This window comes from Neophocaena asiaeorientalis, unplaced genomic scaffold (assembly GCF_003031525.2).
Source record: "Neophocaena asiaeorientalis asiaeorientalis breed wild unplaced genomic scaffold, Neophocaena_asiaeorientalis_V1.1 scaffold45, whole genome shotgun sequence".
Taxonomy (NCBI): Eukaryota; Metazoa; Chordata; class Mammalia; order Artiodactyla; family Phocoenidae; genus Neophocaena; species Neophocaena asiaeorientalis.
The window spans coordinates 13,285,825-13,307,572 of NW_020174642.1; the positions used below are offsets into that span (position 1 = coordinate 13,285,825).

Here is a 21,748-nt window from a genome sequence, read left to right on the forward strand (position 1 = left end):
CTGGAGCCCGGTGGAGCGGGGACGCTGCAGAAGCTGGAAGACGACGGTCCGGAGCAGCCTGGGGTGATGACGAAGGTATGCCTTTCCTGGGTTCTTGGTTAAGGTGTGTCCCGGTTGAGGACGCCTCCCTTGCGTGCGTGGGGGCCGGAGCCAGCTGAGGAAGCTGGAGGCGGTCTTCCTGTGACCTTTGATCTTGGTGGTGGGCATGGAAGGGAGAGTCGCCCTTCCTTCACTCAGGGTCCTGTGGGGTCAGCGTGCCTCCTGGGCCTGGCCCTCGATGCCCATGCCGATGTGGGCAGCCCCGCACGCGAGACGCACTGGGGGACGGGCTTGCCGGCTGGGCGCTGGTCTTACCGTCCCAGTTCGTACCACAGTGCTTGGTGTGACTTCCATGAGTGTTGAATTGATTACTTTTCTTTAATCCATTCTTTTTTTTTTTTTTTTTTTTTTTTTTTGTGCGGTATGCGGGCCTCTCGCTGCTGTGGCCCCTCCCGTTGCGGAGCACAGGCTCCAGACGCGCAGGCTCAGTGGCCATGGCTCACGGGCCCAGCCGCTCCGCGGCATGTGGGATCTTCCCGGACTGGGGCACGAACTCGTGTCCCCTGCATAGGCAGGCGGACTCTCAACCACTGTGCCACCAGGGAAGCCCACAAGTTTGGTTTTTAGTCTGCATTGTTGCAGGAGAAATCTAGCTCAGAGGAGGGCCTGGCAGGGCCTGGAGAAATGGTCTCTAGTGGGGTCCGTAAAACCCAGCCTTAAATACACATTTCATACTTGTTTTAAACTGCGACTTGTAGCATCTTTGTGGAAAAGTACACAAAACTTAGATATAGCCCAACAGATGAGTACACCGTGAACAGCACGTGGTCTCTACAGTTCAGGGGCAGGGCGGTGCTGGACCCTGCTCCCTGCTGCCCACCCTGAAGCGAGCACGCTCCTGGCCGATTCTGACGTAGAGCTTTGTGTGAATGGATCAGACGTGGTTCTGGTCTTCTCTCTCCTTTACCTTCAGCATCTTTGCATCCTTCTATTTGAGATGTGTGCCTGGTGAGCAGCATAGGGTTGATTTTTAACTGACTCTCACAGTTACTGGGCAGTGAATTCCCTTATATCTAATGTAATCGCTGTAATCGCTGATGCGCTTGTACTTACATCAGACGTTTAATTGGGCTTTCTATTTGTCCTGCCTGTTTTGTTTCTTTCTTTTCTCCTTTTTGTCTTCTTTGGATTATTTTTTATCAGGGGATTAAAAAAAAATTCTCCCTTTGTTCATTTTGAAGTAATAATATACAGTTTCTATTCTTTTAATGGTGAGGTTATTAAATACAACATATATACTTATCTAAATCTAAATTTAATCCACAGCTTCACCTTCCTCTTGCATAGTAATTACTAAAACTCCATTTATACTCCCTCAACCTCCGTTTTTGTCACAGTCCTTTTCTTAATTGTAAAGCACTCATAAATTTTACCATCTTAACCACTTTAGGTGCACAGTTCATTGGTGTTTGTACATTCACACGGTTATGCAACCGTCAGCACCATCCGTCTCCAGAACTCTTCTCATCTTGTCAACCTGAAACCCCGTCTGCTAAGCGACGCCCCCCAGCCCCTGGCAGCCGCCATTCTACCTTCTGTCTCTGTGACTTGGCGGTCCTACATGCTTCACGGCAGTGGGGCAGTGCAATCGCGTAGTTGTCTCGTGGGCCTGGCTTATCTCACTGCACTTGGTGTCCTCCAGGAGCTGGAGCTGGAAGTGCTGCGCCTGAGCCTGAGCGACATGCACGCGGCGCGGCTGGAGCTGACGCAGGCGCACCTGCAGCGCGAGAAGGAGGCGGCGCTGGCCGAGCTGCGTGCCGAGCTCGCCGGGCGGCACGCGCAGGAGCGGGCCCTGCTGCAGAGCCGCGCGTACAGGGAGCTGGAGCTAGTCCGGGAGGAGGCAGGTACGCTCGGCGGCCGGCCCGCGGGTGTCGTCGGAGGCGCCTGGCTTCTGTGACCCTGTTAGTACTTTTTGTAAAAGTCATACATAGTTTCATTGAGCTGTAGTTCATGTACCACATGATTCATCCACTTAAAGTGTTTAAAGGCAACTCTTTGGTGGCTTTTCGTGTTTTCATGCTTAGAACGTTCTTCCCCCGGAGAAGAGACCCTGGCCCGTTTCCCTGTGACCTGCCCCGGTTGCAGAGTCTCCCTCTCCTGGGGGCCCACCCACCTGGAGGAGCAGCCTTGTCGGTCCTTTGATGCCTTGCCTGTTTCTTCACCTAGATTCAGGCAAACACAAGGAGATAGTTCCACGTCCTCCCCTGCTTTTGTTAAATTTTAAAAATATGAAATATGCCTTCCTTAGTTAGGCCTGTTCGATGCTGTTTCCTCCATGTGCACCCCTGGGAACGGTCCCCCGAGAGGCCCACCCTGCCGTCGGGTCCCTGAAGCTCTGCTGCAGGTGGGGCCCCTGTGGACCCGGCGGGACCTACCATCGGAGGCTGGCTTCTGGGCCTTTGCGTGATTTCTGGAGTTGTCCAGGCCGCCTTCCCCACGCCCTCCTCGCGCCCAGGGCTTGCTGGCTGTCACCTGGTGCTATTCCTCCCCAACCCCACGCTTGGCCGTGCCCGCTGGTCCAGCCTCCTCTGCCTAGCACCTCCTTTCTTGTGCTTCTTCTCTCAGGCGGGGAGCTGTTGGGACCTAGAACGTCTTTACCTCTCTCCATTTACTTGTGGTCCATCACCCAGCCTGGAAGCTGGCTCAGCGGGATCCTGGACTACGGGGCCCCGGGTGCACAGTGGCCTAGTGTGGAGTGGATGGGCCGAGGTCCCTGTAAGCAGAAGCATGATGCAGGCTCAGCGCTCAGTGATCTGTGAAGCCCCAGAGTTGGCCTCGCCCGGTCCTCCTGGACTGTCGCTCTGGCTGGACGTCACCCGTCCTTTGTCAGGCATGAGTGTGATTTGCTAATTAACCCAGACATCATCACCTGCTTGTTTCTCACAGACGTGTCCTGTCCTGTTAATGTCGGCAAGTGTTCGGTGGAGCGGCCAGAGGTGCCGGGAGCCTTCTCGTTTCCTGGGGGATCAGATTGTGGAAAAGTCTGAGCTGCGGTGATCTGAGCGACTTTTTATGTTTCTCTTGCAGCTGACCTGAAGGAGAAGCTACAATCAGAAATGGAGAAAAATGCCCAGATGATAGAGGTACACAGGATAAGAAAATTCATTCCGTGTACGCGGTATTTCCCTCATCCCCACCCGGGACCCCGCCCCTTGATTCTAACAAAATGCAGTCAGAGCTGGAGTCGCGGGGGTGAAGCATGATGGGCTGCTTTCTCTGCACAATGTGAATTCATCACAGCAGCTGGTTGTGGGCTTTTGTGTTGCCTGGTGTGATGCGAGTCTCTTTCCTCCCATCTGGTTCTGAGCAGCCCTGTGGCGCGGCCCTGGCTGTGCTTGGGACACAGACCTTGGTCCTCACGGACGGGAGATGTGGACGCCACAGAGTTGGTGATCAAGTGATGTGTATGGGCCTCGGGGAACCACGGGGGGTGGAGGGGTGGGATGAGCGTGACTCTTGTGACCCATCCCTTTCTCAAGGCTACGCTTGTAGAAGGGCCGTTGGCGCTAGTGATGGCCGAGGAAGTGTGTAGTGTTAGGGGATGTGTGACGTCAGGCTGAGGGGAGAGGTGTGCCCTGGCCACTCTGGACAGGCGGTGGGTGGAGGATGGCCTTGTGCCCCAGCCCCTGCCCTCTGAGCTGGACAGAGGGGACTCGTTTCTTAGGGCGCCTGGGACAGAGCCTGACCCCGTCAGAGCTCGACGGTGTCGCTGTAGTGCCCGGGTCTTGCGTGAGGGACGAATGCCTGTCTTGCCGGCCGAGTTCCTGTGCTTTTGCTCAGCGACCAGTTCTGTTTCTGGCAGGTGGTCCTGGTGCTCGTGTCCTGGGCTGTTTGCCTGCAGGTGCTGCTGTTCCTGTGTGACTGGACGTCCCGAGCTGTGTCCTGTACTCGCAGTCTGGTCTGGGCGGGGGTGACGGTTTTCGAATGCGCAGTTGAAATTTTTTTACCGCAGTAATAAACTGTTGGCCATCATCTACTTTTTCCTTATTTAAATTAGACCCTGAAGCAAGACTGGGAATCCGAGAGAGACTTGAGCTTAGAAAAGCTACGCCGAGAATTATCGGAAAGGCATCGGTCAGAACTGGAGAATTTACAAAACCAGTTTAAGAAAGAATTGGCAGAACAGAAGGCTGAGTTGGAGAAGGTTTTTCAAGACAAAAATCAGGCTGAATGTGAGTCTCTCATTAAAATGAGCAAGTTTGGAAGGGGACTGAGTTTTCGTGTGTCATCCCAGAAAAAATGCCATGTGACTGGCTGGCAGGAGAGTCAGCCTTGGGGTCCCTCCTCGTTGGTCACAGGCATCTCAGGTTCCCTAAACCTTCCGAAACCTTCATTTCAGAGAAATCTTTTGCAAACAAACAAAATCTTTTGTTCTTCTACTAAATTGCTACTGAAAAAGTAGTTTGTGATTGTTCCCTTTCTGTTACACGGTGGGGCCCAGTGGTCAGTAGATGCTGTCTGCTGGCCTGTGGCTTCCCTTCCCTTCCTCCCCGAAGAGAGCAGAGTCCTGAGAACGGGGTCTGGAAGAGCCTGGGGGGCCCGCCGTGCCTGCAGCCGCCCCTACTGAGGAGGAGGACGCTGTGTCGTCACAAGCTGAGTGAGGCCCGTGCCCGTCTCCAGTTTCCCTTCAGACTCAGGAGGCTCAGCACGAGGCGGCCCTGAGCAAGTTACGCGCGGACCTGCAGTTGGAACACTGCCAGTACGTGGAAGACCTGGAGCTGAAATTCAGAGAAAAGGAAAAGGAAAAGCAGCTTGAGGTAGAGGCCTTGTACGAGGGGGCTGGGGGAGATCTCGGATTGGGGTCCTTTCACACTCTGTTGTTGCCTAAAGCTTAAGCCCTAATATGTGTATGTTTGTGTTTATTTCTAAATCGAGGTATAGTTCATTTACAATATTATGTACGTTTCAGATGGACAACATAGTGATTCACAATTTTTAAAGATTGTACTTCATTATAAAATATTGGCGGTATTCCCTGTGCCGTACGGTGTATTCTTGTAGCTTATTTTATACACAGTAGTTTGTACCTGTTAATTTCCTACCCCTAACTCACCTCTCTCCCCATCCCTCTCCCCAGTGGTAACCACTAGTTTGTTCTTTATGACTGTGACTTTTTCTGTTTTGTGTACACATTCATTTGTTCTGTTTTTCAGAGTCCACATATAAGTGATATCATACGGTATTTGTCTTTCTCTGACTTAACTTCACTTAGTGTGGTAATCTCCAGGCCTACCCGTGCTGCTGCAGATGGCAGCAGTCCTTTTCTGTGGCTGAGTCGTGTTCCATTGTACATATGCACTGTATCTTCTTTATCCGTTCGTCTGTCAGCGGATGCTTCGCTTGCTTCTTGTCTTGGCAGTTGTAAATAGTGCTGCTATGAGCATTGGCTGCATGTATCTTTGCGAATTGGTGTTTTCATTTTTTCAGATATATACCCAGGAGTGGGGTTGCTGGGTCATATGGTAGTTGTATTTTTAGTTTTTGAGGGACCTCCATACTTTAAGCCCCTCTTTAAAGAGACCCTCAGTATTTGGTGGATATGGTAGGGAGCCATGTCAGGATATAGAGTCTGTGACTTTGACTTAATGATGGTGTTCAGTCCTACACCTGGAGAATTCGTGCCCTTGACGAGTGCCCCTGGGATGTCTACAGGCTCCAGCCATTAGGGGTGCAAGGGCACATGCTCTGACCTTGACTCAATAAACAAGAAGTTAGCAAGAAACATTTCTGTGGCTCACGTATTCAGAACTCTTTTCCGTTGGAACTTTACATACCGAAATGTGGGTGATGTGGCCAGATCTCACTCAAGGACCTGAAGGGCCTTTATCACCAAGACCAAGAGTCAGGCAATGCCCCAAGCACTGGTTCAAGGAATTAGAAAGGAAATAACTGGAAGACGGAGTTAGCCGAGGCCCGTGTGTGGGTTTGCAGGGAGGAGAGTCGTGGAGCCCAGGAGGGGCCGCGTCTGCGGCTCTCGCACCTGCTTCTCCCCGCTCTCCTCCAGACACAAGCCAGCTTGGCCGGGCAGGGCCAGGGCCAGGCGGGGCCCTGCGGGCTGTCCCTCATCCAGGGAGAGAGGTGGCCGGAGGTCACCTTCCGCCCTGTGCCCTGGGTGAGGAGAGGCCCGTTCCACAAGGCAGCAGAGCAGCCACAGGCCAGCACCGCCCACGCTCCCCCGGAAGCGCTCGGCCCTGTGCTTGTGACTTGGGGTGCTGGGTGGCCACCCTGACCCAGGCCCCGGGAGGGCAGGTGGAGCCACTCTCAGCTCCGGCGGTGCAGGGCCGGCTGGCACTCGGCACACACTTGGTGTGCAAGCTCTGTTCATCCCTGAAAGAGTCGCTTCCCGGGAAGGTTGACCAGGGAACGTGGAGAAAACCACACAGGCCACACGAGGGTGAGGGAGCCCGTGGTCACAGATGGAGGGGGCCCATCCACCCTCCCTGACAAAGTAGGGGGACAGGTCTCTGCTGGGAACGAGGCCGAGGCCTGGGAGGCGTCCACATGAGAGGCCGCGGTGGCCGCGGGTTCCTCTGGTCCGCTCTCGGGGCCTCCTGGAGGTGGGTGGGCTTGAGCTGAGACTGCGCGTGTTCACCTGGTGCCCATCGGGTGCTGCACGGGTATCACCGGCACTGCCTCGGGCCTGGGTCTTGGTCGGGCTCCCACACCATCGCCTTCTCTTCCAGTTGGAGAACCTGCGCGCCTCGTACACGGAGCTGCAGGCCCAGTCACAGGAGGAGATCCGGCGCCTGGGGGCCCAGCTGGAGTCTGCAAGGTCCAGCAGGCAGGAGCCGAGTGGTGAGGAGCCTCGCGTTCAGAATCCAGGTTCCCAGCGGCTAGGGCTGAGCTCCCCCTGCTGAAGCCCCGAGCTAGGACCTAACGGTTTTGCAGGCCCAAGAAGGTGGCTTAGTAAACTTCTGTGAATTTTGAGGTCTGCGGCTTCACGGTGCAGAGCTGCTGGTGGCAGCCTTGGCTTCCTCGTAGGCGCGTTGGTGAGCAATGACTCTGGCAGCCTGTGTCCTCGTGTGGACACGCACCGTTCACGTGTGCGACTGGGCTCACGCTGGGGCTTGGTTGAGCGCTGTCGAAACGCAGTTCTCAGTGGGCATTCGGGTCGTGGGTGTACACTGCCTCCTGGGTCCTGTGAGCTCACCTGCGTCAGGTGTTGTCAGGCTCCTGGGGGCCTGAGCTCTGGTTTGGGAGGGTGATGCCACGTTTACTGAGGGCAGCTCACCTGGGTCTCCCCCTCACAAGACCCCAAGTCAGAGGGGTCTCTGCTCTCCAGTGGCACCTTCAGAGGGAGGAGGTCACGAGACATGGGGCAGAGAGACGTGGGCTTGTCTCTCCAGACAGGCCTGGAACTGTAGGGTCTGCCCTTGTGTTGCTGAGGAGCCAAGAGCAGAGTTATGAGAAGGGACCCGCGGTAACACCTGACGGTCTGGGTGGGTGGATAGGCCTCCCGTCCCCACCCCAGTCAGGCTCCGGGCAGCTGCAGGCGGAGCTGGCGGACTGGCCTGTGGGTGGGCTTCAGGCGTGCTCTCACACACAGTTTCAGCGTGTGCGCCTTCCACACCGCCCTCCCCCGTGCGTTTAAGGACCCTCATGGGGAACGTTGATTTGGGATAGCGACCTGTTTCCATCCCTGTTACTTGAAAGCTAATAACTAGCTCTGGTGGACTGGCTGGCAGCACCCTCTGGGTCAGAACTGTGAGGCTGACAGTTCTCTTACGGTCTGCATTACTGTTCTGTTGCCGTTAACAAAATACCACCAACTCAGCAGCCTGAAACCACCCAGGGTCACCCACAGCCGAAGTCCAGACGTTGGGCTGGGCCTTGGCCCGGCTCCCTCGGTCAGCAGGGTCCCGTCCCTGTGCTTGTAGGACCGAGGTCCCATTTCCTTGCTGGCTGTCGGCCCAGGGGCTGCCCCCGTTCCTCGCCACGCGGCCCTCTCGTCTTCAGGGCCCCCACAACACGTGGAGTGCTTCTCACACTTCCAATCCGCCTGACGTCTGTGCTGGCCTGAGAAAGCTCTCTGCCCTCAGGGCTCTGGGGTTTACTGAGGCCGCCTGGGTGGTCTCCCTGTGCGAGGCCCCCTGTGCCACGTAGCATAAGCCCTGGAGGGTCCATTCAGGGGTTCTGGGATGGGGGGACCTTTTACAGTTCTGCCCCCAGCACCACACTGCAGGCTCTTAACTAGCTTCTGATTTCCCCTAAGTGTTTCATTTTGAGATGATGGCTTACTTTCATCCTGTAAAGAGTTACCCGAGCAGCTCCTGGCCCAAGCGTCTCACGTGGAGGGGCTAGAACACCTGGCGCGGGCCTTAGAGCAGCAGCAGCAGGAGAGAACCAGGCACGAGGCTCAACTGGAACAGCTGAGAATCTCTTCTGAAGAGAAGTTGAGGGAGGCTGAGAGGGGCCACCAGGAGGACCTGACCCCGTTACAGCAGCGGCTGCAGGGCGGGAAGGACAGCTCCCCGCCGGAGGCTGAGGGAATCAGGTAAAGCAGCGCAGGAGAACACGTTTATGATTGGGGTCTAGACAAGATGACATTAAAGCTGGGCGCTGGTCTGACCTGCGCGCAGGCTGCAGACAGCGCTGTGCTGCCGGGGTGGGTGGGCGCCAGCCCCGCTGCGCCCCCTTGCCGGCGGTCATCCTGTCCTCGGCACAGAAGCGGGATCCCAGGGACAGCGGAGTTCGGTGGAGGGGCACCCGTGTCAGGTCGTTACAGCACAGTTTCTCAATTCATCCAGTGCCTGTTCAGAAGAGACGCCTGAAGAAGAAGGAAGAGACCGTCTTGATCAACTCGGCCTTCAGCTGGAGCAGCACGAGGTGATGGGACACTGTTGTTTTGTTTTGAGGTCTAGCTGCCACAGGACATTATGACATGATGACTGGATGCCTGGGTGTGCTGTGAAGGGTCAGTCCGGGTAACGTCTACCACCACACAGAGGTAGAGTTTTTTCCTTGCACTGAGAACTTTTAAGACCCACTCTGTTAGCAGCCTGTAGAGACACAATACAGCATTGTTAACTGTAGTCCTGTGCTCTACACGACACCCCAGGACTTTTTATCCTCAAACTAGAAGTGTGCGTCTTTTGACCCCTTCATCCATTTTGCCCACAGCCCCTCTCCCACCCCTGGCAACCACCAGTCTGTTCTCCATGAGGCAGGTGTTTTAGATTCCACATAGAAGTGAGATCAGACAGTATTTGTCTTTCTCAATCTGACTTATTTCACTTAGCATAACACCCTCAAGGTCCATCCATGTTGTCACAAATAGCAAGATTTCCTTCTTTTTTATGGCTGAGTACTGTTTCCGTTGTGTGTATGTATGTACGTGTGTGTGTGCCACATTTTCTTTATCCATTCATCTGTTGGTGGACATTTAGGTTGCTTCCATATCTTGACTGTTGTAAATAGGGTCTGCTGTGAACGTTGGGGTACGTGTGTCTTTTCCAATTAGTGTTTTTGTTTTCTTTGGTTAAATACCCAGGAGTGGAATTGCTGGATCATATGGTAGTTCTTTTTGTTTTTTAACATCTTTATTGGAGTATAATTGCTTTACAATGCTCTGTTACTTTCTGCTGTGTAACAAAGTGAATCAGCTATATGTATATATATATATCCCCATATCTCCTCCCTCTTGCGTCTCCCTCCCACCTTCCCTATCCTTCCCCTCTAGGTGGTCACAAAGCACAGAGCTGGTCTCCCTGTGCTATGCTTCCCACTAGCTATCTATTTTACGTTTGGTAGTGTATATATGTCCATGCCACTCTCTCACTTTGTCCCAGCTTACCCTTCCCCCTCTCCATGTCCTCAAGTCCATTCTCTAGTAGGTCTGTGTCTTTATTCTTGTCCTGCCCCTAGGTTCTTCAGAACCATTTTTTTTTTGATTCCATATGTATGTGTTAGCATATGGTGTTTGTTTTTCTGACTTCACTCTGTATGACAGTCTCTAGGTCCACCCACCTCTCTGCAAATAACTCAATTTCGTTTGTTTTTATGGCTGAGTCATATTCCAGTATATATATGTGCCACGTCTTCTTTATCCATTCATCTATCGATGGACACTTAGGTTGCTTCCACATCCTGGCTATTGTAAATAGTGCTGCAGTGAACATTGTGGTACATGACTCTTTTCGAATTATGGTTTTCTCAGGATATATGCCCAGTAGTGGAATTGCTGGGTCATATGGTAGTTCTATTTTTAGTTTTTTAAGGAACCTCCATACTGTTCTCCATAGTGGCTCTATCAGTTTGCATTCCCACCAACAGTGCAAGAGGGTTCCTTTCTCTCCATACCCTCTCCAGCATTTTTTGATGATGTTCTATTTTTAATTTTTTGAGGAACCTCCATACTGTTCTCCATAGCGGCTGCACCAGTTTACTTTCCCGCCAACAGTGCACGAGGGTTCCCTTCTCTCCACATCCTAGCCAACCTTTGTTATTTGTTGGTTTTTTAATAATAGCTATTCTGACAGGTGTGAGGGGGTATCTCATGGTTTTGATGTGCATTTCTCTGAGGATTACTGATGTTAAGCACCTTTTCATGTGCCTGTTGGCCATCTGTGTGTCTTCTTTGGAAAAGTATCTGTTCGGTCTTCTGCCTGTTTTTTATTTAATCAGGTGTTTTTTTTTTTTTTGCTGTTGAGGTATATGAGCGTCTCCATAAACATTGAGAAAGGTTGTGTTTCATTAATCTTTAGTGGGGAACTGGACTGTCTTTATGTTATCAAATCTGAATTTCCATCCTTTTCACAAAAGCTTCCTTCTGTGACACTGACAAGCAGAGGGAGGCTTGCTTTTGTGTCTCTGGTGACTCCACAGGCTGCATTGTGTCTGCTTGTTTAAAACAACAACCCGAGGTTCATGGCATGACTTGGAGGCGGGTGGCTGGCAGGTCGGGTCCTGCCTGCATCCCATGCAGGCGCGGTCACACTGCCGCTCTCCACGAGCTCCCCAACCGCCTGCGTCGTGCGTGTTGATGACTGGAGAGTGAAGCGCTGGGGTGAGTGCGTGCTGGGCATCTTTTTATTGGCCTTTACGTTTCTCTTCGTTGAACGGCCTCCATGCCGTTTGTTTCTGGCATCTCTAACCTTTGTGGGCAGCGGTGTTCACACAGCTCTCTGTGACAGTGGAAGCCTTCTGCGCCTGTTCTGATGCGGAGCTCCGAGGAGCCAGTGGCTCCCCTGTCCTCCTGCCCCTGGCGCTGGCGGTGGAGGTGCCGCGCTGTCGGCATGGCTGGGCCCCCGGCCGCGCTCCAGGGAGTCCTGAGATGGCAGCTTGTGTCCACTTTTCACACCAGGAACAGGCAGGGCCTTGACTCTGTCTCCACTTCTGGGAAGTCTTGAGCAGCTGTTCAGCGTGTTCGGACAGCTGTTCCTCCGTGTGGTTTGTTCTCTCTCTGACACTCCCGCGAGCTTCACACTGCACCTCCAGGCTGGAACCACCGGTTTCCTTCAATTCTCATTTCTCTTTTTATGTTGCTTTAGGCTTTTTTTTTGGGGGGCTGAGATTTTTTTCTGCCCTCTCCTCTAATTCTGCAGTTGGCTATCTTATTTCCATTGTCATTCTTAATTTCTGGGGCTTTGCCTTCTTGTTCTGTGTTCTTTCCTGTGTCCTCTGCTCAGCGTCAGGGACGGGGTGTCTTTGGTCTCCTCCCCGAAGGCGGCCGTTGGTGTTAAGAGGCCTCTTGAGGCTCCGTGTAGTTCCTGCCGCGTCTCCGTGCGTCTGCGTCTCTGTGTTGTGTGGGGCGTCTGTGGTCCGTGCATTGGTTGGTGACCTGAGGCTGTGCCGTCACGAAGCGTGAGGCACCGTGGGGTCTTGGGGGGCTGTCTGACCAGGCAGGCTCCACCTGGGGGCTGGGGGGTGGCTTCCCCTCCTGAGGCCATTGGTCTCTACCAGCCTCCTGCTGGGGTCCCTGAGAGGAGGAGCACAGTGGGGTCCCCACGCCAGTCTCCCTGGTCCACAGCCCCTGGGGGTCGTGCAGTCACCTCTGTGCCCCCTGTACCCGTTTCCCAGCCTCCCGGGTGTCTGGGCAGCTCTCAGGCGGCTCCCCGTTCAACCTCTGTGAGCATCCGTGATTCCCGTCTTCCAGCAGTTGGTCACCTTTGGCTTACTGATTACCTCTTTCACTGTTTCTTCTCCTCATAGGTTTTATGAATTAAATTATGTCTCCTATCATCTGAGGGAATATAAAAACGATAGAGTATACATGTGTTTAAGCAGAAGTCCCGTGTGTGGGCGCGTGTGTGGCGCATGGCATGTGTGGTGTGTGCGCGTGCGTGGCGTATATTTGGCGTGTTGGCGCGCCATGTTGACTGAGGGTGCCTGGTGGAGCTCCCCCAGGTGGGTTTGGGAACCCCCATGCCCCTCTGGTCGGCGCCGACCCCTGGCCAGTGTCTCTCTGGCTGCAACCGTTTGGTTGTCCCTGAGGCTGAGTGTCCTTTGGCTTGTGTGGCTGTCGCGGCCACGTTTCTGCCCTTTGCTCAGGGGCCGGGAGCCCCTTGCTCTCGGCTCCTGCCCCGTCCCCAGGCTCCAGGCACAGCAGGATTTCCCTGTGTTTATCTTTGCTTTTGTCGTCTGCAGCTGGCTGCTGCCTGGTGGGGGTGAGGTGCTGGCCCCCTTTTCTTTCCCGGGATGGCGAGTCGCTCTCGTCCGACTTGCTGGGAAGCCTGACCCTTGTAAGCCAAGTTGTGTTGGGGGCGCTCGAGTCCACCTGTCAGTCAAGTCGTTTTCTCCTGTGACCGTATGAGGACTCCAGTCTTGACTTAAAAGATAACTCAAGCTTATTGAGAGCTGGACATTCAGGCTGCCGTGGCCTCTCTGTGATTTTGAGGAAGATGGGGTGACTGGTTGCGTCTTGAGGGCACAGGAAACGTTGACACTGCCTCGAGCCTCTCGGACCCTGCACTCCAGAGCGTCGTCCTCGGGGGGCAGGCCCAGCACCCGGCTCTGGATGGGAAGCGCAGGGCAGGGCGTGAGGAGAAACCCGGGAGCCGCAGGTGGAGCAGGGCGCCTTGCACCAAGGCCCTGGCCGTGTGGCTGGTCCCGGAGGCCTGGCCCGGGGTGCGGAGGGCTAGGGACGGGGGTCCGGTGGGGGACTCAGTGCCCACAGCTTGGCGTCGGTGGAGTAGGCCCGCCTCCCTGCTGGAAGCGAGACATGGGGCAGCAGGCGGCGTGCCCATGCGTGGCGAGGCTCCGTGGGAGGTTCCGTGGGGGTGGGTCCCCTGGGGGGTTCCCTGGGAGGCAGGGATTCAGGAACGAGGCTGACAGAGTCATTAGAAGGTTTTCTCTGTGATTTCCCAAAGGAGAGCCTGGGGTTGCACACACAGCTAGAAGGAGACCACCAGCGCCAACTAGCAGCGGGGAAGTCCTCCCAGGAAGTCCAGCAGGAGGCGGGCCTCGCAGGGACCCAGGTGTTGGAAGGGGAGCAGCATGTGGGGCCTTCGGAAGAGCCCGGCCCAGGTGCGTGCCTTCAGTGCCGCTGGGTCGCCGGGAGTCTGGCCTGCAGGGGACGTTCTGGGCGGTGACTGATTCCCACGAGAGTCACCTGCACACACTGGCCGTTCACTTTGCAGTGTGGGCGCCGTGGGCCCTTCCTCGGGGGTTGAGCAGGCCTGGGCGTGTCAGGAGAGGGCCTGCCCGGGGTCACGGGGACGGAGAAGCTGTGGTCATCCCCGGGGATGGTCAGGGACCCAGGAGAGCAGACGTAAGGCCGGCCCTGGACACAAGCCCAGGAGAGGGTGGGTCCTGCGTAGAGCTGGGGGGGCAAGGCAGAGGGTCCCACCGTGAGGGCCGGCGGCTCAGGGTCCCCGCCAGGGGAAGAATGCGGCCCAGAGAGCTGGGTCACGCCTGCTGGCGTCTTGCCCTCCCTGTTCTCCTTCCTGTGTGAGGGGTGCCCCACGGCCGCTGCTCGGCACATTCCTGCCAACCGGTGCCTTGGCCACGCTTGGCTCTTCATCGAGCCTGGGACGGTGATGGGCTCTGGCCAGAGGAGCTCTGGGGGTGCCAGGTCACCCGGTACCCAGGCGGAAGGAGGTGTGGGCCGCTCAGCACGGGCCTGCTCGTCTGGCCCTGGGGCTCAGTGACCACTTGGCTGAAGATGGGTGTGTCATGTCCACTTCTGACACCAAGCCCACACGGGGAGTTTCAGGATCTTCGTGCAGTTGTCTGAGGCTTCTGAAGGTAGGTGTCTAGTCTGAGTTGCGGGTCAGCCTGACGGTCCTGCCCCCTGGTCCCCTGCAGAGCTCGCCCGGGTGCCCCTCCTGTGTGCACACAGCACGGCCTTGGAGGGGGCAGCCGGAGACTTGGGTCTGGAAACCATGCACAAGGCTCATCTCCTGCTTCTTCTGACGGAGCTCAAGGAAGAAATCGACCTCTTAAAAGTAGAAAATAGAAATTTACACGAGAAATTGCAGCACGAAATCCGCCTAAAAGAGGACTTGGAGCAAGTAAGTTGAAACACCTCACCACTCTGCACTTCCCGCGTCCACCGGGGCCCCGTGTTAACCGGTCAGGGTCAGCGCAAGCCCCCGAGGTCCACCACGCCCTCCACCTGGAGCAGTGTTTGCTTGCTGGGTGCCTTCCTCGGGGTTGGGTTGGGATGCCACCTGAGCTGGGGCCCGAGTGTGCTCCTTACAGGGGCCTCCAGTGCTCAGGGCAACTGGCCGGAGTCCTCCGAGGGGTCCCTTGTAGAACCTGGAACGTTCATTGTGCAAGTCCAGAGACTTGGCCTGGCGCTGTTTGCTGCTCTCCTGTGGCTCCGTCCTGGCTGGTGGTGGTTCCTTTGTCTGCGGGGTTGGCCTTCCCTTGACGGGAGGCCCCGTACGTGTCTGATCCCCTGTGCTGGTCTTGGCACCGCAGAGGAGCTCCCCTTTGCGTGTGTGTCCAGACCTGCCAGCCCCAGAGGTAACAGTCGGGGCCAGGTGCTGGGATGCACACACGTTTTACTTAAGCAAATAGTCTTATATTTGTGCATTTTAGGCTCCTTTATTCCCATCAGGATAAGAAACATTGCCATTGCTCTGTTCAGTGTGATATGGAACTAGTGCTTGTATGTTGTGGAACTTCTCCATCTTCAGAGATGGATTTGGGTCGTTGCTGCCAGTGATCTTTTCATTTAATTTCCTCCTTCTTAAATAAAATTGTGCTTTCTGCAGGTGAAATGTACTTTAGTTGAAGCCCACCAGGAAGCACTGAAGAGCGCTAAGGAGAAGCTTGAGCTAATGAGACGAGAACTCAGCGAGAGAGAGGCCGAGTGGGAAGTCACGAGTGAGGACCCGAGGAGAGGGGCCGAAGAGAGGCCGACGCAGCTGCTCCTCGAGCTGCGGGAGCAGGCCGAGTCTGAGAAGCTGTCCATGATGCACAGGTTTGAGCTTCGAGAAGCCGAAATGAGGCAGCTGCAGGACCAGCAGGCAGCCCAGATCCTGGACCTGGAGGGGTCGCTGATGGAGCAGCAGGGCCGCCTGAGGCAGCTGGAGCTGGGGCTCTTGGGGGACGAGTCTCTGCAGTGCAGCCAGTGTGGCCGGGAGCTGGGCGGTGGTCTGGCCCCCACGGACCGGGACCATCTGAAGGAGGACTGTGCTCTCCAGCTGCAGCTGGCCCAGAGCAGGTGGGTGACGTTCCTGTGGCCGCCTGTTCAGTACGGAGCCGCCCGCCTGCCTGGGTGAGGCCGGTCCCCAGGAGGGCACGCGTGGCTCTTGGGGCTGCGGGACCTGCTGGCAGCAGCAGCACCCCCGTCCTTCCTGTGGAGCCCCTGTCCCGTGATCCACGCTGCCCTGCATGCATCTGTGACAGTCGTTTGTGTTCTTTGCACGGTTTACGGTTTCAGTAGCAGAACTTCAGCCTCATTTATCATAAGGACGTGTGGTTCATTTCTGAAGTTTCTTGTGTATTTTAAACTCAAACAGATTTTAAAAAAAAAATAAAGAGTTTTTCTGAACTATGTACGTACTTCTCTGAAGCTTTAAGTAGATTTAGAGTGTGATTTGGTTTGCTGCCTCTTTGCACATCTGGGCTGTAGTGACCAGGGGTGTTGGTGAGCCCTGGTGTCACCGGAGCTACTGTTGGTTTTGCTGCTTCTCATGCGGCAGCTGCTCCCCAGCGTCATGAGGCAGGTGCAAGAGCTTCTGCTCTGGGGTCTGAGAACTGAGTTCAAATCCTGACCCACTGTGTGAGCTGGAAGGACGCAGGCACGGTGGACACACTCATGAGGCCTTAGCGCCCTCCTGCATGGGCTGATCAGTGGAAAGGCTTTCGTGGTGTCTGGTCCACAGTTAGTACCTGAATCCCATCCCAGCTCTTGTCACTCACCTGAACGTACCATGTGGTGCTAATGTGTAATGGGTGCCCTGTAGAGATTCTTCCCTGCTGGGGTGCTGGGTGCTTCAGTTAGAGGGGCGTCTCCCTGCTTCTGTGTTTGCTAGCCAGTGTCACCTGCAACTCATTTAATTCATGCCCCTAATTCACCCCGAAGGGGTTTTGGGGGTCTTTTGAATGCTCTTTGCAGCCCTGTTGGCTCCTGTGAACAATGCCACTGCCCCTTCCCTGTTGAGGTCCTCTCCTTCCCAAGGAGCGGTCACACCTGCTTCCCTGTGGTGTCTGTGGAAATGTGTGTGTGGTTTCTTGCTGGGCGTCCTGTACTTCAGTCTGTGACCGGGGACGCCTGGGCTCTGGCGTCCGAGCTCCTCTGGCTTCGTGGGCCCCTTGGCTCTCCGCTCACGGCTGGCAGTGGGGCTCAGACCACCTGCAGCCCCGGGAGGTGGAAAGAGCAGGGAAGATCTGGGCACGATGGTCTCACCAGTAGAAAGTGGTGTCTCCTGTGAGGAATGTGAGCTTGATGCTTTTGTGGCTGCACGCTGGCTCTCCATGTTCACTTGGCTTGTCTCCTCAGGTTTTTAGAAGAACGTCGAGAAATCACAGAGAAATTCGCTGCAGAGCAGGACACCTTCCTGAGGGAGGCCCGGGAGAAGCACGCCCGCGAGCTCCAGCTGCTCCAGGAGGGACACCGGCAGCACGTCCTGTCCTTGACGGCGGAGCTGGAGACCCGGCACCAGGCTGAGGTGGACGCGCTGAGGGCTTCTTTGGAGCGAGAGTGGTGGGCTCTCTCAGAAGCCCGCGTGGCTGAGCTGCAGACAAAACACGCTGCGGAAATCAGTGCTTTGGAGACCAGACACGCGTCACGCCTGGACGCTTTGGAGTCGCGTTGCCTGTCTGAGATGCAGACCTTGCTGGGCCTGGAGGAGCAACTACAGAAAGAGGATGCTTCTCACCACATGGTCTTGACTTGGGTGTTAGAGAAGCTGAAGCTGAAACACAATGAAGAGCCCCAGTCCACAGAGAACGGCCTGAGAGCGGGAGAGAACACAGAGCACGTGGAGGGTGTGAGAGCCTCCTGGCTGTGCGGAGCTCGCCAGGTGAGGTGCGGGGCTTTGCCCTTCCCCAGGACTGGTGTCTTCTGTTGCCCACGTGTGTCAGCTGCACGTGTGTGTGTGTGTGTGTGTGTGTGTCCGTCCCAAAGACAGCGGTGGGTTTCCTGGTGAGGCGGGTACAGAACAGTGAGTTTTACGCGTTTTTTGGTCCCAGGCTCCTTGGTGAAGGCTTTGGATCTCTGATCCTGGAAAAACGTGCGCCTGTGCCTGCGCACAGCGTTCCCTGTGAGATTTCAAAGGGTTCAGAGCGCTCCTTGGGGCCTCTACCGATTTCTGTGAGATTAAACCTTCTGTCCTGTGTCAAGAGCAGCAACTGTCCCCTTGGCAGGTGCTTTCAGCGGTAGTATGAAAGGAGCTTCTGGAGACGGCCCCATTGCCCTGGCCAGCGCTCCCGTTTCCTCATCTGCAGACCCATGGCACTTGTACGTCGCGAATAGGATGCATTTATTTGGCTAGAACATCATCACGTAGCGGGAATTCAGTGTGGGGACGGGCTGCTCAGGGCCCACTGGGCCAGGTGTGCGCGCCAGGCACTCAGGAATGATCCTGTTCTGGCGCCTTCATACTTCTGTCACGTATTTAAGAAGTAGATATTCAAAATTACAAAGCAGGAAATCTCAGCCTTGTGAGAACACAAGGGCCAGGTAGAACCTTCGCTCGTGACTGAGACGTGCTTTATGAGATGTTCCCAGGGGGGTTTTAAGCTCCTTTGCTCCTGGTTTAGCTTGTTTAAGGATGGAAGGAAAAAGGCAGCCTAGTGCTGAGAGGCGTGGTGGCTTCATTTTATGCTCCGGCTCTGCCTGTCCTGTGTGGTCTGCGTGCGAAATCTTTTCCTTTTTTTAAAAAAATGTTTCTTTATTTGGCTGCACTGGGTCTTGGTTGCAGCACGCGGGATATTTGTTGCCGTGTGCGGGATCGTTAGTTGCGGCGTGAGAACTGTTGCGGCATGTGGGATCTAGTTCCCTGACCAGGGATTGAACCTTGGCACCCTGCTTTGGGAGCATGGAGTCTTAGCTACTGGACCACCAGGGAAGTCCCTGCAGGCGAGATATTGAACAAATTACCCGAGGGCTGAGCACATTCCACCTGGGGTCATGAGCCTCTGGCCTGTCCTTGAATTCAGGCCGCAGGGCAGGTGTCACAACTCCTCCCTGGGAGGTGTCCTTTTGGTGTGAATTTGGAGCGCTGTGGTACCCCCAGGCCAGTCCAGTGAGCTCTCAGTGTCAGCTTCAGTTTCCTCCCATGCAGATGGATGTGTGGGGAAGGGGGCTTGTTCCCAGCCTGTGGATTTAAATTAGATTCCCTGGGATTATAGGGTTTGAAGAAGATGAAGTTCTAAAAGAATATCAAGAGGAAGAAGTACGCATTTTTTACATGAGAAAGCTATGTATTTTAAACCATGGCTTAATTTTATTAGTGTAAAACGCACTTGTAGGAAGCACGTGGAGTGTTTCCCATCTTGCAGGTGGGAGGTGTGTGTGGGAGTCAGGGCCCTGTGGACTCGCTCTCTGCAGGTGGAGCTGGTGTGGCCTGCTGAGGGCCTGCCCCTGGGGCAGCAGCCAAAAGCAGCCGTGCAGGAGCTCAGGGCCGGGCATGTGGCCGAGAAGCAGGTGCAGGAGGCTCCGCAGGAGGGGGCCCCACAGGTTCCTTCTGGGCAGCGGTGGCTTCAGGGATGGCCTGGGGGTCAGGCTCTGGCCCCCACAGGGATGCCGGTGACATCAGCAAAACCGCTGGGCCTCCTGAGGCTTCTCCTCGTGACCAGAGCCCTCGGGTATACGTGAGGCCCGCAGTGGGGTGGACGCTGGGCAGGCCTCACACCTGCCAGGAGGGCCCGGGGCCTGTGCTCAGCAGGGGTGGGGTCTCTCAGGGGGCACCAGGAGCTCCATGTCCTCTGCATCCCGTGCTGCACCCCAAACCCTGGGGCCCATGGTGCAACCCGGGGGCACAGCCCTGCACAGACTCCGCCCAAGCGCCCTCTGGCCTGGCGCCGGACACCTGCTGCCTGGCAGCTTCTGGAACACCCTGGCTGTGACCTCCTCTGAACTTGGCCTTGTCCCCCACCTGGAAACTCCCACTCTTGCCTCTCTTTCGTCAAATCGTTTTCTCCATGAGCCCTTCCTTCTGGGATGGCCCCTCCGTCCGGGACTCATGGCCCCGTGCCCTGTGCCCTGCATGGCCCACGGTGCGTCCCCTGTGGAGCGCGTGCCACGTGTTGCGCTCCTCTCGCCTGCGCTCTGCTCAGTGGCGGCCCGGGCCCAGAGCGGTGCCCAGACTGGGGCTCCAGGGCAGCGCGCCCGGGAGGGTTTTGCTGCCAGGGACCCCGTCCTGCACACCTCTTCAGGGCAGTTGTTGCCGAGGTGCCCGTGGCCCTGCCACACAGTGTCACTAGGATCTCGGAGGTCAGGTGGGCAGTAAGGACCTGACCGAGGGCAGGGCCCCTGGAGGGCAGGGCAGCAGCAAAGTGCCCGGATGTGTCCCATGGGGGCCGTTTGGTGGAGGCAGCTGCCCTGCTCTAGGTTGACCGAGGCTCGCGGGGAGCCCGGGGGCGGGCGGTGTCGGGGGTCTGCTGGGGCCAGGGAGAGGGCCTGTGCCTCTGGACCCAGGGGAGGCTGGAGGAGGCAGTGGCTGTGGAGGAGGATGGAGCAGGCGGGCTGCTTGGGTGTGTGGGTGACGTGTGTCCACGCAGAACAACCACCCCCGGCAGCTGCTCATAGGGATCGGCACACGCTATGGGCTCTTCTTTAGAGTTTTTTCTTTTTTTTTTTGGTTCCTCTGGGCGGCTCGCAGGATCTTAGTTCCCTGACCAGGGATTGAACCCGGGGCCAGGCAGTGAAAGTGCTGAGTCCTAACCACTGGACCGCCAGGGAATTCCCACTTCCTTGGATTTTTAACTTTGCGTATCACCACGTTTATAAGCGACGTGTCGAATTGCAAGGTCGAGGTTACAGCGGAGTCCAGCAAAGCAGCTGGACTACGCGGGGCTGCCGTGGAGGCTGGGACCTGGCCCGGGTTCTCGTGACCCGTGTGGGGCTCACACCCCTCAGTGCCCTGTGCATTGACACAGGATGGCAGAGGTGTGTGCGGACGCCATGCAGCCAGGCCCCGCGTGATGTCACTGCCCCGCCTGCCCGCCCTGCATGTGTGTAGTGCACACGCGTAGCACACGTGCAGACGCGTGTACGCACGGAATTCTGCACGCCGTCCTCGCGGGGCTTGAAAAGCCCCTGGAGTCCATCTGAGGACGCTTGGCTGGATGCCCCTGAGGCCCTTCTGCCTTGGTGTTCTTAGATTTGAAATACTGGTGTCTCCGCATCTTCTGGTCTTCCTGGGGGTAAGGATAACTGGTGTTTTTTGTGAAGCATATGTACAAACTTATTGAGGCTATAAATTTTTTAGGTACTTTTTCTGTGGGGCTTTTCAAAAGGACGTGTTAATAGCTCATTTTGAACCATAAAATAAGGCCTGGCATTCGCTAGGTTTCCTAGGTTAATAGTCAGTGCTCTTAGCTGTGTATGTACATATTGACCGATCTGAAATTAGCATGTAACCTGTTTTTTCACATGGAAGTTCCCAGAATGAGAATTAGTGGATTGGAGAAAAATAAAGGGAAGCATAAATATGACATTTATCCCTTTTGTTTGGTTGAAAAGTCTGGGAGTTGGCATTTTTCTTGGTTTGCTCCTTGGACCCTGAGATGCCCTGAATCCGGGTTTCCCATGTTTGGGGAATGAGAGGACAGGAGGGATCCACACCCAGGAAGCCCATGCCCACAAAACGCTCAGAGAAACACGATAAAAGCCTGGCTGAGACCAGACATGCAGCTGGTCACTGATAAAGTCACACAAACCATCTTCTCTTCACAATGTCATCTTACTCAGGTTTCATTAAAGAGGACAAAACTCCCTCATCCCCCTCAGTGTCCCCTCAGCCCCCATGTCCACTCAGTGTCTCCTCAGCATCCCCTCAGATTTCCCTTGAGGCAGGAGATAGATGGGCCCAGGCTGAACAGTTTCTCCCCTGTGGACAGAAGCTCCATAAAAGTAGGATAATGGAGGAGGCTGGGCCCTGCCCAGATAGAAGATAAGAGACCATATATTCCTCACTCTCGAAGTCAAGGAGACCCTCCCGACTACACATGCGCAGAAGGGCTCCTTGGAGGTCCAAAAGGAAGGGGCGCCACCTCATAGTAAGTGATGCCAACTACCCATAGATAGGCCTCT

General features: G+C 55.7%; 1 protein-coding gene across 4 annotated transcripts in view; it reads left to right on the forward strand.

Moving 5' to 3' along the window:
* PCNT (pericentrin) overlaps positions 1 to 21,748 on the forward strand; it is a 94,683-nt gene that overhangs the window by 8,033 nt on the left and 64,902 nt on the right. For all 4 annotated transcript variants that reach the window (XM_024758236.1, XM_024758238.1, XM_024758240.1 and 1 more), the window contains exons 4-15: positions 3 to 75; positions 1,742 to 1,943; positions 3,127 to 3,182; positions 4,097 to 4,271; positions 4,720 to 4,856; positions 6,783 to 6,894; positions 8,353 to 8,593; positions 8,847 to 8,925; positions 13,407 to 13,563; positions 14,344 to 14,549; positions 15,258 to 15,709; positions 16,991 to 17,513. In XM_024758236.1, coding sequence (XP_024614004.1) covers positions 3 to 75; positions 1,742 to 1,943; positions 3,127 to 3,182; positions 4,097 to 4,271; positions 4,720 to 4,856; positions 6,783 to 6,894; positions 8,353 to 8,593; positions 8,847 to 8,925; positions 13,407 to 13,563; positions 14,344 to 14,549; positions 15,258 to 15,709; positions 16,991 to 17,513 — 2,413 coding nt within the window. The remainder of the gene's footprint in view (positions 1 to 2; positions 76 to 1,741; positions 1,944 to 3,126; positions 3,183 to 4,096; positions 4,272 to 4,719; positions 4,857 to 6,782; positions 6,895 to 8,352; positions 8,594 to 8,846; positions 8,926 to 13,406; positions 13,564 to 14,343; positions 14,550 to 15,257; positions 15,710 to 16,990; positions 17,514 to 21,748) is intronic.